The 11,905-nt window shown below is 49.9% G+C and overlaps 1 protein-coding gene across 1 annotated transcript in view; it reads right to left on the bottom strand.

Moving 5' to 3' along the window:
* NUP160 (nucleoporin 160) overlaps window positions 1–3,311 on the bottom strand; it is a 62,241-nt gene extending 58,930 nt beyond the window's left edge. The window contains exons 1-5 of the mRNA XM_019547375.1: window positions 3,192–3,311; window positions 3,001–3,109; window positions 2,687–2,897; window positions 1,822–2,044; window positions 1,120–1,198 (exon numbers count right to left, since the gene is read on the bottom strand). Of these exons, the coding sequence (XP_019402920.1) occupies window positions 1,120–1,198; window positions 1,822–2,044; window positions 2,687–2,897; window positions 3,001–3,109; window positions 3,192–3,285 (716 nt within the window). The 5' untranslated portion in view covers window positions 3,286–3,311. The remainder of the gene's footprint in view (window positions 1–1,119; window positions 1,199–1,821; window positions 2,045–2,686; window positions 2,898–3,000; window positions 3,110–3,191) is intronic.
* Between the last annotated feature and the right edge of the window lie 8,594 nt (window positions 3,312–11,905).

The following is an 11,905-nucleotide window of genomic DNA, read 5'->3' as shown; positions in this document are numbered from 1 at the left end:
CCATCCCATGCCCCTCCCCACCTGGCTGGGCAGCATCTGCCGCAGCCCCACTCCCTCCCTCACAGTGGTGGGGGGCATTGATCTGCCTTACCACGCCCCTTCCCTCCCCACTCTCTTTCCACCACAACAGACTTTCCAGATGGATGCAGCCGTATCAGAAATCGGATCAGTATCGGCCAATATGCCTCTTTAAAAATCTGCTATCGGCATCTGCCCCCGAAATCTCTATCAGTGCACCCCTAGTTAGTACATTTAGCAAAAACATCTTTAGGGTGTTAGGTCTGTGTTGTGTTAGGGCAGGGCAAAGGTGCTTAACCACTAGCACAAGAGCCAAATGCAGCCCACAGGACTCCCCATCAGTCAGGAAACTGCAGCAGAGGAGCAGTGGCAGTCATCCTAGAGTGGACTAGATGACTTCTGGAAGTCCCTTTCAGCCCTACTTCTCTGCAACTCTATGATCTGCAAGATCTAGTTATCACATGCCACTCCAGACTCAATTGGAAGGCTAGACAGAAGTAGGTAAGTCTGCCTGAAGGTGGCTACATAGAGCCTTTCAGAGAGAACCCACAGGATTCCCAAAGATTTCACAAGAGCTCAGTGGCAAAGGGAGATAGTACCAACAAGCTACCCCTGTTTGATTCTTCAGACATTTCCTTTTCACTGAGTAAAGACAAGTATGTAGCACCAGATAACAACTGGAACATAAATGAAAATCCAACTAGCTTGGGGCCAAACCCCTTTAACCAGCAGCAGGATGGAACAACCTGCATGGGAGCAAGGCAGCTGAGCCTGCGCCACTGCCATTTCTCCCAGTCTCCTGCTGCTCTGTTATGGCACAGGTGCAGCTTCCAGCTGGTGAGGAGCAGCCATCAGTTCTCCCCACCTGCCATCACCTCCCAGCTGCGGTGCAGCTAAACGTTTACATATTAATCAAAACCACAAACATATAGATCCAGAGGTAGTGCTGTAAAATTAACTAAATATATTCACTCCTAGGTGCAGTCTTGTACTGTGATCTGTGTAACCCAAAACAAACACTATATAACTACCTCTGAAGCCATCTTAAGACACCCTGCAAAAAGTGGAAGTCCCACTTATTTGGCACCAGACAACACTAACCTGATAGCAGTTGGCATCCAGCCTGTCAGCAAACGCTGCATCACTGAGCTCTGCTTCAGCTCCACAACAGAAACCATTCCTAGAAAAACAGAAGTGTTAAGCTCTGTGTATAGGGGATGCATGCTGTTGATGCAATAGTTTACTGTCGCTAATACAAGATGCAACTGGCCTCATTTAGTATTCATTTTTATTACAATTACTAAAGAATCAATGACAACTGAAATAAAAAACTAAAATAGGATGTGTCATGGAAAATGAAGGGATCAGCCCAGCCCTTGTCAGAGGGGAAGGGGAAAAGCTCAGGCTGGCCCTTTTCAGAAAGGGGAACAGATCTTCCTCAGGACTCTTTGCTATTAGGCCTAGACTGCTATCTGCTCCCAAGGTGAGAAGGGGCATCCAAATGTCCTACTCAGAACTATTTACAAGCATTATTTATGTTAAAGCCTGCCCATACCGAGCCACCTCAAAGTGCTCCCCCGCTGGAACTGCAGGCTAAAACTTAGCCACTTTGCTTCTTATATCACAAACAGGCACTGTCAGGACTGGGATATGCTGGCTACATTGTGTTATAAAAAGCAACTGACGCTTGCCCTTACATTTGGCTACAGGCTGCTTTCCACAGATTAGAGCCTTTCCTTCCATGACACATTCTACACAAGCACAAAGTGGGAGGACAGGACACGCACTGCTCTTAGTTCTTACCATGCACGTCATGAGGTGGCAATCTAAGGATAAAAATCCCTCCTGAAGCAGAGGGCAGAGCAAAGAGAGCCTCCCCATCACTACTAAGCCAAGCAGCTGAGGCCGTGGAATTAGATGCCAGTCCAGGGATGTTGGGGATCATGTGGTAGCTTGACGGGTCCCTAAAGTTAACCTTCCCAATATCCGTAAATACAGACTGCATCTGGCTCTCTGTGATCAGCTCCTGTTAAATAAAATAAAAACAAAGACTCCAGACTGCAAGAGCACAAAGAACAGTTAGAAAAATGTAAAACAGGATTTGTCTGAGGAATGACAAATACCTTTAAAAAACTGCTAGCTCCTGCTTTGTGAAATTCGTTCTTTCGGACGAAAATCAGCTAAATTCAAACCTGTCTCTCTACCTTATTTAACCAGCAAAGCTGGGCTATTTAAGGGTGCGTTTCAAAAGGTAGGTAGAACTGAGAGCTGCTGAAACACAGGAACCTAGGTCCTACTCTCTCTCTCTCTCTCCCTCCCTCCAGTACCTGCTAACATCCCAGTGGCAGTATCCATACCTGCACCAGTGTTTCACTCAACACCTGCTTCAAGACTAAACAGCTCTTTCTTAGCAAATGCCATGAATTAAATTTCTATGAAACAGCCTGGAGACAAGGTGGTGGCCTGCTGGCCTGATCCTATAAATGTAAACGTAAGCCATGCTTGGCCAATTTGTAAGCCAAGCAATACATCTAGCTGTGACCACCTCATAAGAGTATCATGCCTGTCTAGGCCCCTTGCCCCTACTCTGGCCACCTGAACTTGGGCAGCCTGATTCTCAGCACCCAGGCTGGTGAAGGAAAAAGCTGAGAGCTGAGGGGCAACTTACACTCCTGTACATGCGGGCAGGATGGGGCAACACCAGCCTGTGCACGGTCTGGTTGGTGACGATCAGGAGGACAAGGTGGTTCTGCACCTCGCAGAGATGGATCCCTCCTGGCAGCAAGAGGCAGTTCTGGATCCGGAGCCGCACGGCATTGTTCAGCAGGTTCACGTCCAGGGACTCCTCCACCAGCTCCACCGTGTCCCCAGCCGTGCTCCTGCCAGAGCAGTGGAGCCCGTTCACGCCCGGCCACCCGGTCCCCCCAGGCCCCGCGCGGGCGCTGCCCCAGGCAGCAGACCCCCACTCCGCCCCGCCCTCACCAGTGGATGAAGCGGTTCCTGGTGGCCGAGACCAGCTGCGCGCTCTCCCGGTAGCAGAAGCCGCCGGCGCTGTCCCCAAGCCGCGCCGCGCCCGGGCTGGCGCTGGCACCTGCGGGGAGCCGGAGGGGGCCGGGGTTAGCGGGGAGCCGGAGCGGGGCCGGGCGCGGGGGTGCGAGGGGCGCGGGCGGTACCTGGCGGGCTGAACACGATCTCCCGCGCGCGACGCCGCGGGCCCCGCGCGGCCCCGCTCAGCTCCATGAAGCTCCGCTCCGGCAGCGCCGCCATCTTCCCTTCGCGCGCTTCGCCGCCGCGCGGCACCACAGGCCGGGCCCGACCGCAGGGACTCACGGGACGGGGGCGGACCCCGCGGCACGTCACGGCGGGAGGTCCCGCCCCACCCAGCATGGCACCCCAGGGGAGGAGCGGGTTCCCCGTTTCCCGCTTCCCGCCTGCGCTGGTTGTGGTACGGGGCCAGGACGGGATTGTTCTCCATCCCCGGCCGCCTTGTTTCAGGATTTTTAGGGGTTTTTTGTGCTGCTCTCAGAGGCTCCGGGCGCATTTTGACTGGGGCCCGGCTACAGGGTCTTGCTCGTCTGTTCCGGGTCAGATTGATGTGGCCTGAGCCGGGATTGCCTTCCTCTGGTTGTTTTTTAATTATTATTAATTAATTAATTTATTTTATTAGATTTGTAACTGAGGCCGAATTAGCCCAAACTAATTCCAAATCCAAGAGTCTAGCACCATAAATGGCCCTGGTCCGCTGCCGGCAGGGGTGTACGTCGTAGCCGTGTTGGTCTAAGGACATAGGCAGACATGGTTCTTGGGGTGAATCTGATATCTCTTATTAGACCAACTTTAATAGTTGGGAATTTTATTTTAGTAAGCTTTTGGATTTAAAAACCCTTTGTCAGGCGGAGGAAGTTTCAGCAGCCAGCGTGTGCTCTTTCTGCATGGAATGAATAATAAGCCAGAGGCTGGGCTGGTCTTCATGCAAGATAGGCAGTTGGTGAAGATATCTACCGGCAAACATCCTCCACCCCATCTGCCTGGGCTTCACGTGTTTCCAAAACCTTTGGCAGGCATCCTACTTGCAGGCTTGGGGTTTGGATGCCCCTGAGTTTTGCTTGCCCTCAGAGTAAGCTAGGGAGGAGCCTTCCTCTCTTGTGAAACTCAAGCAAATATTAACAACCTTTTGCAGGAGCAGGATGTTGGCTGCTGTGCCTCTCCCCCTCCCCCCGGGCGTTACCTGTGCAGGTTAGGGTGTTAAATCTGTTCTGTGTCACTGTTGACAGAGTGGTTTTGCTAATTGGTTACATTATGGATTTGTACAGGATGGTTTAGCTAGGAATGGTCCTGCCTGAGGCAAGGGGCTGGGCTACATCAGCGTTTCTCAGCCTGTGGTGTGTCGTCATGACCCAGAAGTTGGTCACAAGAACATATGAAATGGTTGTAAACAAACTTTAAAAACTGATTCTCCATTTTCCTGTGGGCAACTGTGGCTTTTCCCATGCAGGCTGGCACAGTTCCAGCCTTTGAGGGCCTGCTTGGGGCCCCTTTGCCGTACTCAGACCCGGGGGGTTGTCAGTCAACACCAGGCCACTTGGAAACCAAGCTTTGAGTCCGGCAGGGTCCTGCACAACCTTCTTCTGGAGAGTACCCTAACGGTAGAGTTGTGTTTTTTGGAGTGACCCAAGATGGATTTTACCCTGTAATGCCAAACAAACATGGCTCCTTATTGAGCACAGTGTTCTTGATATGTGGTATTATATTACAGTCCTTTAGCCAATACACAGTTGATGAAATACAGAGCTCTTGCATGAGTTTTTTATTGCTATCAAATTTATAATCATGGGAAGAGAAACTCTGACATTGGAATGGGGAATGAGAAACTGGGAACTAGAAATAAGATACCAGCTTCACCCTCACAGAGGCCCTTGGCCAGGTTCTTAGCTGCATAAACCACCATGGCTACAGGGTCTTTGGTTTTGTAGCTACAGATAGCTAAACATTATCACTTTTCTTGGATCAAATCTGCAGTTTGGGGCCATTGTCGATCATCAAGTTATATTTTTCAACACAGAAGCATTTGAGAAAGATTACAGTCCAGACACCATGCTGTAGCTAGATGGGAACATCATTTCTTTCTTTGCCTGGGGTCATGAAGCATGTACTGATCATGGAAGGTGCTTCACTACTTGGTGGTGGCAAATAATGGAAAACACTGAAAGGAAGAGGGTTTATTTTTTCCTTGCTACCTGACAATCAAAATTAAATCCCAGCTTCCACTGCAACAGGTCGGATGTCATAGGCCCGGAATACAAATAAAGCAGGGACAAAATGTGCTTCCAACTCTAGTTGCATCAGATGGATTTTTAATGTTCCTGTTACTATTTAAGGGCAGGTCAGTCGGGGGTTATAGCAGACAAGCGTGACATGAATTTTCCAATGAGTTACCAAACTCAGGAAAGTCACAGAGCAGTAATTGAAAGCCGCAGTAGTAGTTTGCTAAGTAATTCCTCCAGCAACATGACAATATCTGGAAAAAACCCTACCAGTGCATGATTTTAAAGCAGAGGCATAAGCCATGATTCAAGAAAGTATAAAGCATGCATTTAACTGTAAGTATGAAGCCTGGAGTAGAGCTGCTTTCCTTATAATCTAGTATAGTGGTTCTGAACCGGGGGTATGTGAGATAACGTCGCCTAGAATTAAAATGTTGGTTGATAGCAATCAGCAGCAGCAGTGTTTGCACTAATAAGTTTTCGTATGTTTTGGCATTTGACGCTAAGTTGGGGGGGGTTTGCACAACATTTTCTGTGCATGGAATAAAGTTAGTTTAAAATGAAAAGGTCTTTGTATGAGTATCTTGCCATTTTTATAATACACGATTACACATAGTTTGACATAAAAATTAATTTCCTCCTGAAGGGGAGTACGTGAAGTCTCACTCTGAGATCAAGGGGTACGTTGACTGAAAAAGGTTCAGAACTGCTGGTCTAGTACATTAATTCCACTGGGTAGTCCATATCTAGCACAGAGCTCTCCCAATGCTCTGAAGTGGTGCTACTGCAGAGGTGGGCAAAATACTGCCCACAGCCTGCCAGCTGATTGGATCTGGCCCACAGGCTGGCACCCGCCAATTGATCATATCTGGCTGGTGGCTGTCCCCATGGTGCTTTGCCTGGGGCTCAGCCCCTGCTCCTGCCCAAGGCAGCTCTTTCCATGCTCTTGCCCCAGGCAGCATGCACAGCTTTTCAGCAGGTCTGCAGCTGCCCAGGGACAGTTTGGCTCCTCCTGCCCCTGCCATACTGCTCCAGGCAGCAGGCAGTATACAGCTGAGGCCAGGCAGGGAGAAGCTGCAGCTGGGTGGCTCCCACCTCAGTGGGCAGGCCTCAGGCTACAGCTCCCAGCTCTGCCCACACAGTAAAGTAAGCAGTGAGTTACACAGGCCAGGGGCGCCTTGGTGTGGCCCTGCACTGCCATCACCCTGCACTCCAGGACCCACCCATCCCGCTTCCCAATGCTGTTCCCCACCACCTGCAGCCCCATCCCATCGGCCCAAGCCCATCTCCGTGGAGCCCCCAGAATCTTTTTTTTTTTTTTTTTTAATATATTTCTATAGAGAGAGTTATATATATACCTCTATCATAAACTTTCTATCGCACATCTTAAAACTGCATTTAAGAAGCCCACAATTCCTGTTACAATAAACGTGTCTGTGCACCCACCCTCCTCTCTCACCTACCCCAATCACAGTCCTTTAGTCCAAGCCCCAATTTGGGGTTTCTCAGTTTTCACTGTCCTCATCGCTGTCACTTCCACTGCTGCTGATCATGTTGCAGTCCTCCTCGCTGTCTCCAGGTCCGGTTGCATCTCTGTCCTCCTGGTTCTCTCTGTCCGCTTCCCCTCCCGGGGGGTCTTTGAACAACCTGCGCTAGGTATTGCTTTTCCAGATGAAGTTGACTATGTCTTCTCCGTCCTCACTCACCAATTTCCGGTGGTAGGACTGAGGTTTGCTCAGAAACATTTTAACACAGTCTGTTTCCTTGAGCTCAGCGTGCCTGTATAACAGGAGGTTCCTGCATTGCCACAAGGCACTCCTGACAGAGGACACAAACTGGTTGAAACATGTTTGGGACCCCTGCTGCTCAGTAAGGTGTCCAGGATCGCCAGGTGGTGACAGCGCGAGGCTGGGGCCCTGGGGCAGAGCCACTTAGCGGGGGTTGTGAGCTGTTGCGGGGGGAAGGGCTGGTGCTGACCCGGCCTGCCACTACTTCTGTGCTAGTGGCACCTGAAACGCTGTCTTTTGGAGGAGACTGAATGCTGTGGTCACCATCCCAGGTTCATTAAGGAGCTCCAAGGTGCCAAGTTTAGAGGCATTTTTTCACCTACAGCTCTGCTGGGCCCTTGTGGGCAGGCTGCCTCCTGAAATTTCTCTCTGCAGGTTCAGTTTGATACTGTCTCCTTCCCCTTCCCTCCTGCTGCTGCTTGTGAACCACTGCTGCACTCCACGGCTGCATTCTTGAGCAAGTTTCTTCCCCTCCCACTCTCAGTCTTGTCTATTGAGGCTGAAAGCTATCTGGGGCCTGGACACTCTCTCTCCCTCTCCTTTTTCCTCTCCCTCTCCCTCTCAGCACTTGCACTGTGGGAGCCTTGATCTTGACAAGGGCCTCTGGTTACTGCTGCAATATAATAGTACAGATAGCAGTAGTACACCAAGGGGCACTTATTAATTGTACTGGAACATGCCTTTTCAATCAATCTAGCATTTTTCTCTCTTCATCTGAGAGTGATTGTGGGCTGATTGTGTAAGTTATTTCAGTTAAAAAATGAGCAAAACCTATTTAGCTAGTTTTCAGTGAGGTGAGAATAGGGAAAACATGTCCCTTTACATTCCTGCCTGTGTTGCATCCAAAACACAGCCACGCTGTAAAGCTCAGGGGAGGGTAGCACTTCCTTAAAAAAAAATTCTCTGGACTAGGTTTGAAGAACATTGCTGCAACCAGCTTGAAATGGTAAAAATTCTGATAGTTTCATCCACATTTGGGTGGTACTTAACTCTGCTCTTTTCTTTCAAGGAGTTCCTGGTGTACTGGGGTGGAAAAGTCCCTTTTCCTGAACTAGCAGAATCTAGCCGTGTGCTGATTTTAAGAGTTACATAGTTCAGTATTACTTTATGGTTAGAGTAAGGGGCATCAGGGCCTATGTTTAAAACATTTAAAATGTAAAATATTAGGTATATTTTTCATTTTAACCCTATCCCTGCACTCCTTGATCTAGAAAGAAGTTTCCATAAGGAAAAGCTCCTTGTTGGACAGATTTTAAATGATCTAAAAATGGTACTAACTGAACCCCTGGGGGAGTGGGGAAGCAGCTGAGACAGGGAGAAGTTGTTAGTCTGTTCCTGCTGCCTTTCAAGTAAACCCATGCAAGAGGGGAAACAAAAATGGGAAAGCTATAAAATGTAACTTCCATCTCTGGCTCTTTTGTACCGCCTTAGTGTAGGAAACGCAGTGGCACCTAGATACCACTCTGCACGCTAACAAACTCTTACAAATAGTGGGCTTTTAGAGGGCACTGCCTTCAGCTACCTTTCTAGTTCTGGGTTCACTGCAATTTGCAAAAGAGAGATTCTTGGATGCTAAGCCAGAATGTAATTAAACAGAAGGGGAAAAGAAAGCGAAAAGCCAATAGTATGGTGAAGGAAAATGATGCATAGGAGAGAGGAACCCTAAGGCATGGGAAGAATAAGGATTGGGCCCTCAAGTTCAGGTCCCCTCAAGCTGATAGGGCTGGGAGTCAAGGATCAAAGAGTTGAGGCCAACACCTTTTGAGGCTACTTGCCACATGGACAACCACTTCCTGTGACCAGCTGGCAATGCTAGATCACAGCCGCATCACATCAGGGCCTCCACACAAACTAAGTACTATGGCTCAGCATTGGCACTGATGCTTCTCAGACCAACATATTGGAGTTCATGGGTACCCAATCTCTTCCATGCTCCATCTTGCTGTCTTTCATGATCTCTCTTCACAAGTCCTGTTCCCCGCTGCCCATCCCCTTTGGCTCCCTTTCATTCTGCCCAGGCCCTACTCATGCCCTGCCACCCAGCAGTAAGACATAGGTGGTCTGGTAAAGCAGGCAGAACCAGCATCCAGGTCAGGCGGTTCCAAAGATTCCGTCGGGAATTGAACTAGGGCTCTGAAACAGGAAGCCAAGGCAAGAACCAAGATCCAGAAATTGTGGTCGAGGAATCCAGGATACTGGATCAGCTGTTCAGAAGCAGAAACTAGGCTAGGGCAGGAGCAAAGGAGATTGAGGCAGGATGTGGGAACTATGGTTGGAGGTGTGCAGGGTCAGGAGGCCACGTCAGGGCTGAGATACGTTGTACATTGCTGCTTGAGCTGCCTGTAAGCCTGAGGCCACAGCCAGTCAGGTAAGCCAGCTAAGGGGCAAGCTAATTCACTGGGATACCTTGCACTGTCTGAAATTGGAGGGATTGCTGTAGGTCTAGTGCCTGCATGTCCCTGCTCTTGTATATTGACCTCTCCTTTGAGGAGTCATGATTCTAGATCTAGACCTCACCCTCCCCAACTAGGTGCAGTCCATAAACCCAGAGGAATATGTGCCCCATGGTAACTCAGATACCACTGCATGCTGGTGCCCCACTCTTCATTGCCAGGCAACAGTAGTGGAAGTCAAGGGACAAAAGTCAAGGGAGGATATAATCTGGAAGGGAGAAGTGAAACAGATGTGCGAGATGCAGAGGCAGCTGATACCTGGGTAGAGGCTGGCTACTTGGGATCTCCAGTGCCCTTTCTCAGCGGAACCAGACACACCTTTATAGAGGAAAAAACTGAAGCACAGGCTGCACCCAGGAAGTGTGAGAAAAAAAAATCCAGGAGTCCTGCTGTCCAATTTCACATCCCCTAACAATGTGCCAGAGGAACTAAAAAGCAACAAGACAGCCCCCCTCTCACCATCCAGCTGGTGCTCTGGGCTTTTCATCTACAGCTGTTTTGGCAGGGATGCAGCAGTGGGACAGAGTGGGTACCACAAGAGTGGTACTAAAAGATGAGCAGAGGTAGAGCTGACTGTGACCGCACCAACCCATGACACACAGGGCTACTATTGCCACCCTGGGGGGACTACTTGGGAGCAGCATGGTATCCTATGCTCCGGGCCAAAGGGGAGGAGATGCAAGTGCGTTTTATGGAATAGGCCAGGACAGCTAAAGAGCCGATTCAAGGACAGCGTAGTCTGTGCTGGCCAACTGGGCACTCCCATAGGTATGAAAGATTCCCTCACTCCAAAACTGGGGAATCTACCTTGAAGCCCTTATCCCCATAACATCCTCAATATGCCCCCTCCCCCTCCATCTACTTACTTCCTGAGATAAGTCCTGGAGCTGTTGTGCTGAGCACACCTGAAAAGGGTGTTCTGTGCTAGTGAGGTCCTTATCAAGGGAGAGTCAACACCCCACAGCACTTCCTAATTTTGGTAGGGGCCTGTGCAGCACCCAGCACAAAGGAACCCCAGGACTGGTGCACAGCTGTGACTACCACCCCACCCCACTCCATCCCACCCCACCCCAGCTGGGTGCAGGGGATTGGCATAAAGTGACAGTGAGTGCATCTCCACTTTCATTAATGCTCTTTTGGTAATGCACATTTAGTACCTCCATTGTGAGGTACTAGAAGAAGGCGTATTAGCCTATTTTAATGCAATAATTACATTTAATTTATTTTAATATAATAATTAGCAAAAGTACACTTTTTTTGGATGCTATATAGAGAGCCGTCTCTAGGGGTGTGCAAGGCCTAGGGGTGGCGAGCAGCGGTGGGGAGGGTAGCAAGCAGCTGGAACATGGAGCTGGCAGTGTGCAGCAGCCACGGTGGAGCTAGCAGCATGCAGCCGCCTCAGTGGGGCCTGTACAACACTGTCCGTGGGGCCCCCTCAAATCATGGGGCCCCAGGCAGTCGCCCCGATTTGCTCCCCCCCGGAGACAGCCCTGCCTATTAACATGCAGGGATGATGCTCCAATGCACTGTAATTCTCTCTGTAAGTGGCTCTTGGAGCTGCTCTAATTAAAGCGCTCTCCCCCTCCCCCCCCAACTCCCGGGCATTTATAGCATGTCTATAAATGCCCTTTTTGATGAGTTAATGCGCATTAAAAGCTCACATGTAGATGTGAGTCACATCATTAGACTTATATAGTCCCACTGAGGAGCTTTCAGATGGGCATTACCTTAGCCTTTCACTAGAGGGCAGCAGGCTCCCGGGTTTTGTCTTGGCTGGTGCCTGTTCTATGCAGGGCTGACACTCACTATGCCAACTCCAGGCATCCTTTAACATGAGCAATGTTGATCCTGTGCCTGGCCACTGCACCTTGGCCTCTGCACAGCTCTGCCAGGTTCCCCACCCCAAGGGTCCTGGGTGCTGCCCCCCTACCATCCACCCCTTCCTGTTTTAAGGACAGTGATATTATTTATCATTGTCTGGCACTTACACCCAAGGAACTACAGGGCTTGAGGGTAGCACTTAACCCTGCATGGCCTGAGGGGTAATCTCACTGCCAGCATCTCTCAACACACAATGATGGCAGACTCCTGTGCCAACCCCAGTGATGGAGTAAAGAAGGTTGTACTCTGGGGAACTGTGAGGGATCTCACAAGTTGGTGAAGCGCTGCTCGTTCAGGTCGCATCCTGGCATTCCAGTCCATAGCAAAGCCACACAGCCTGAAGATCATCTATCCTAGGCGGGTGATCCAGGCTGACCTGGACAAGCTCAGCAAATGGGCAGACGAGAACCTCATTTAACACCGAAAAATGCAAGGTTCTCCACCTTGGGAGGAAAAACCTGCAGCACCCTTATAGGCTCGGCAGTGCTACGTTGGTTAGCAC

This window comes from Crocodylus porosus, unplaced genomic scaffold, assembly GCF_001723895.1.
Source record: "Crocodylus porosus isolate Cpor-Errol unplaced genomic scaffold, CroPor_comp1, whole genome shotgun sequence".
NCBI lineage: Eukaryota > Metazoa > Chordata > Crocodylia > Crocodylidae > Crocodylus > Crocodylus porosus.
The sequence above is the reverse complement of the archived record's forward strand: the minus strand, read 5'-3'. Positions and strand labels throughout refer to the sequence as shown.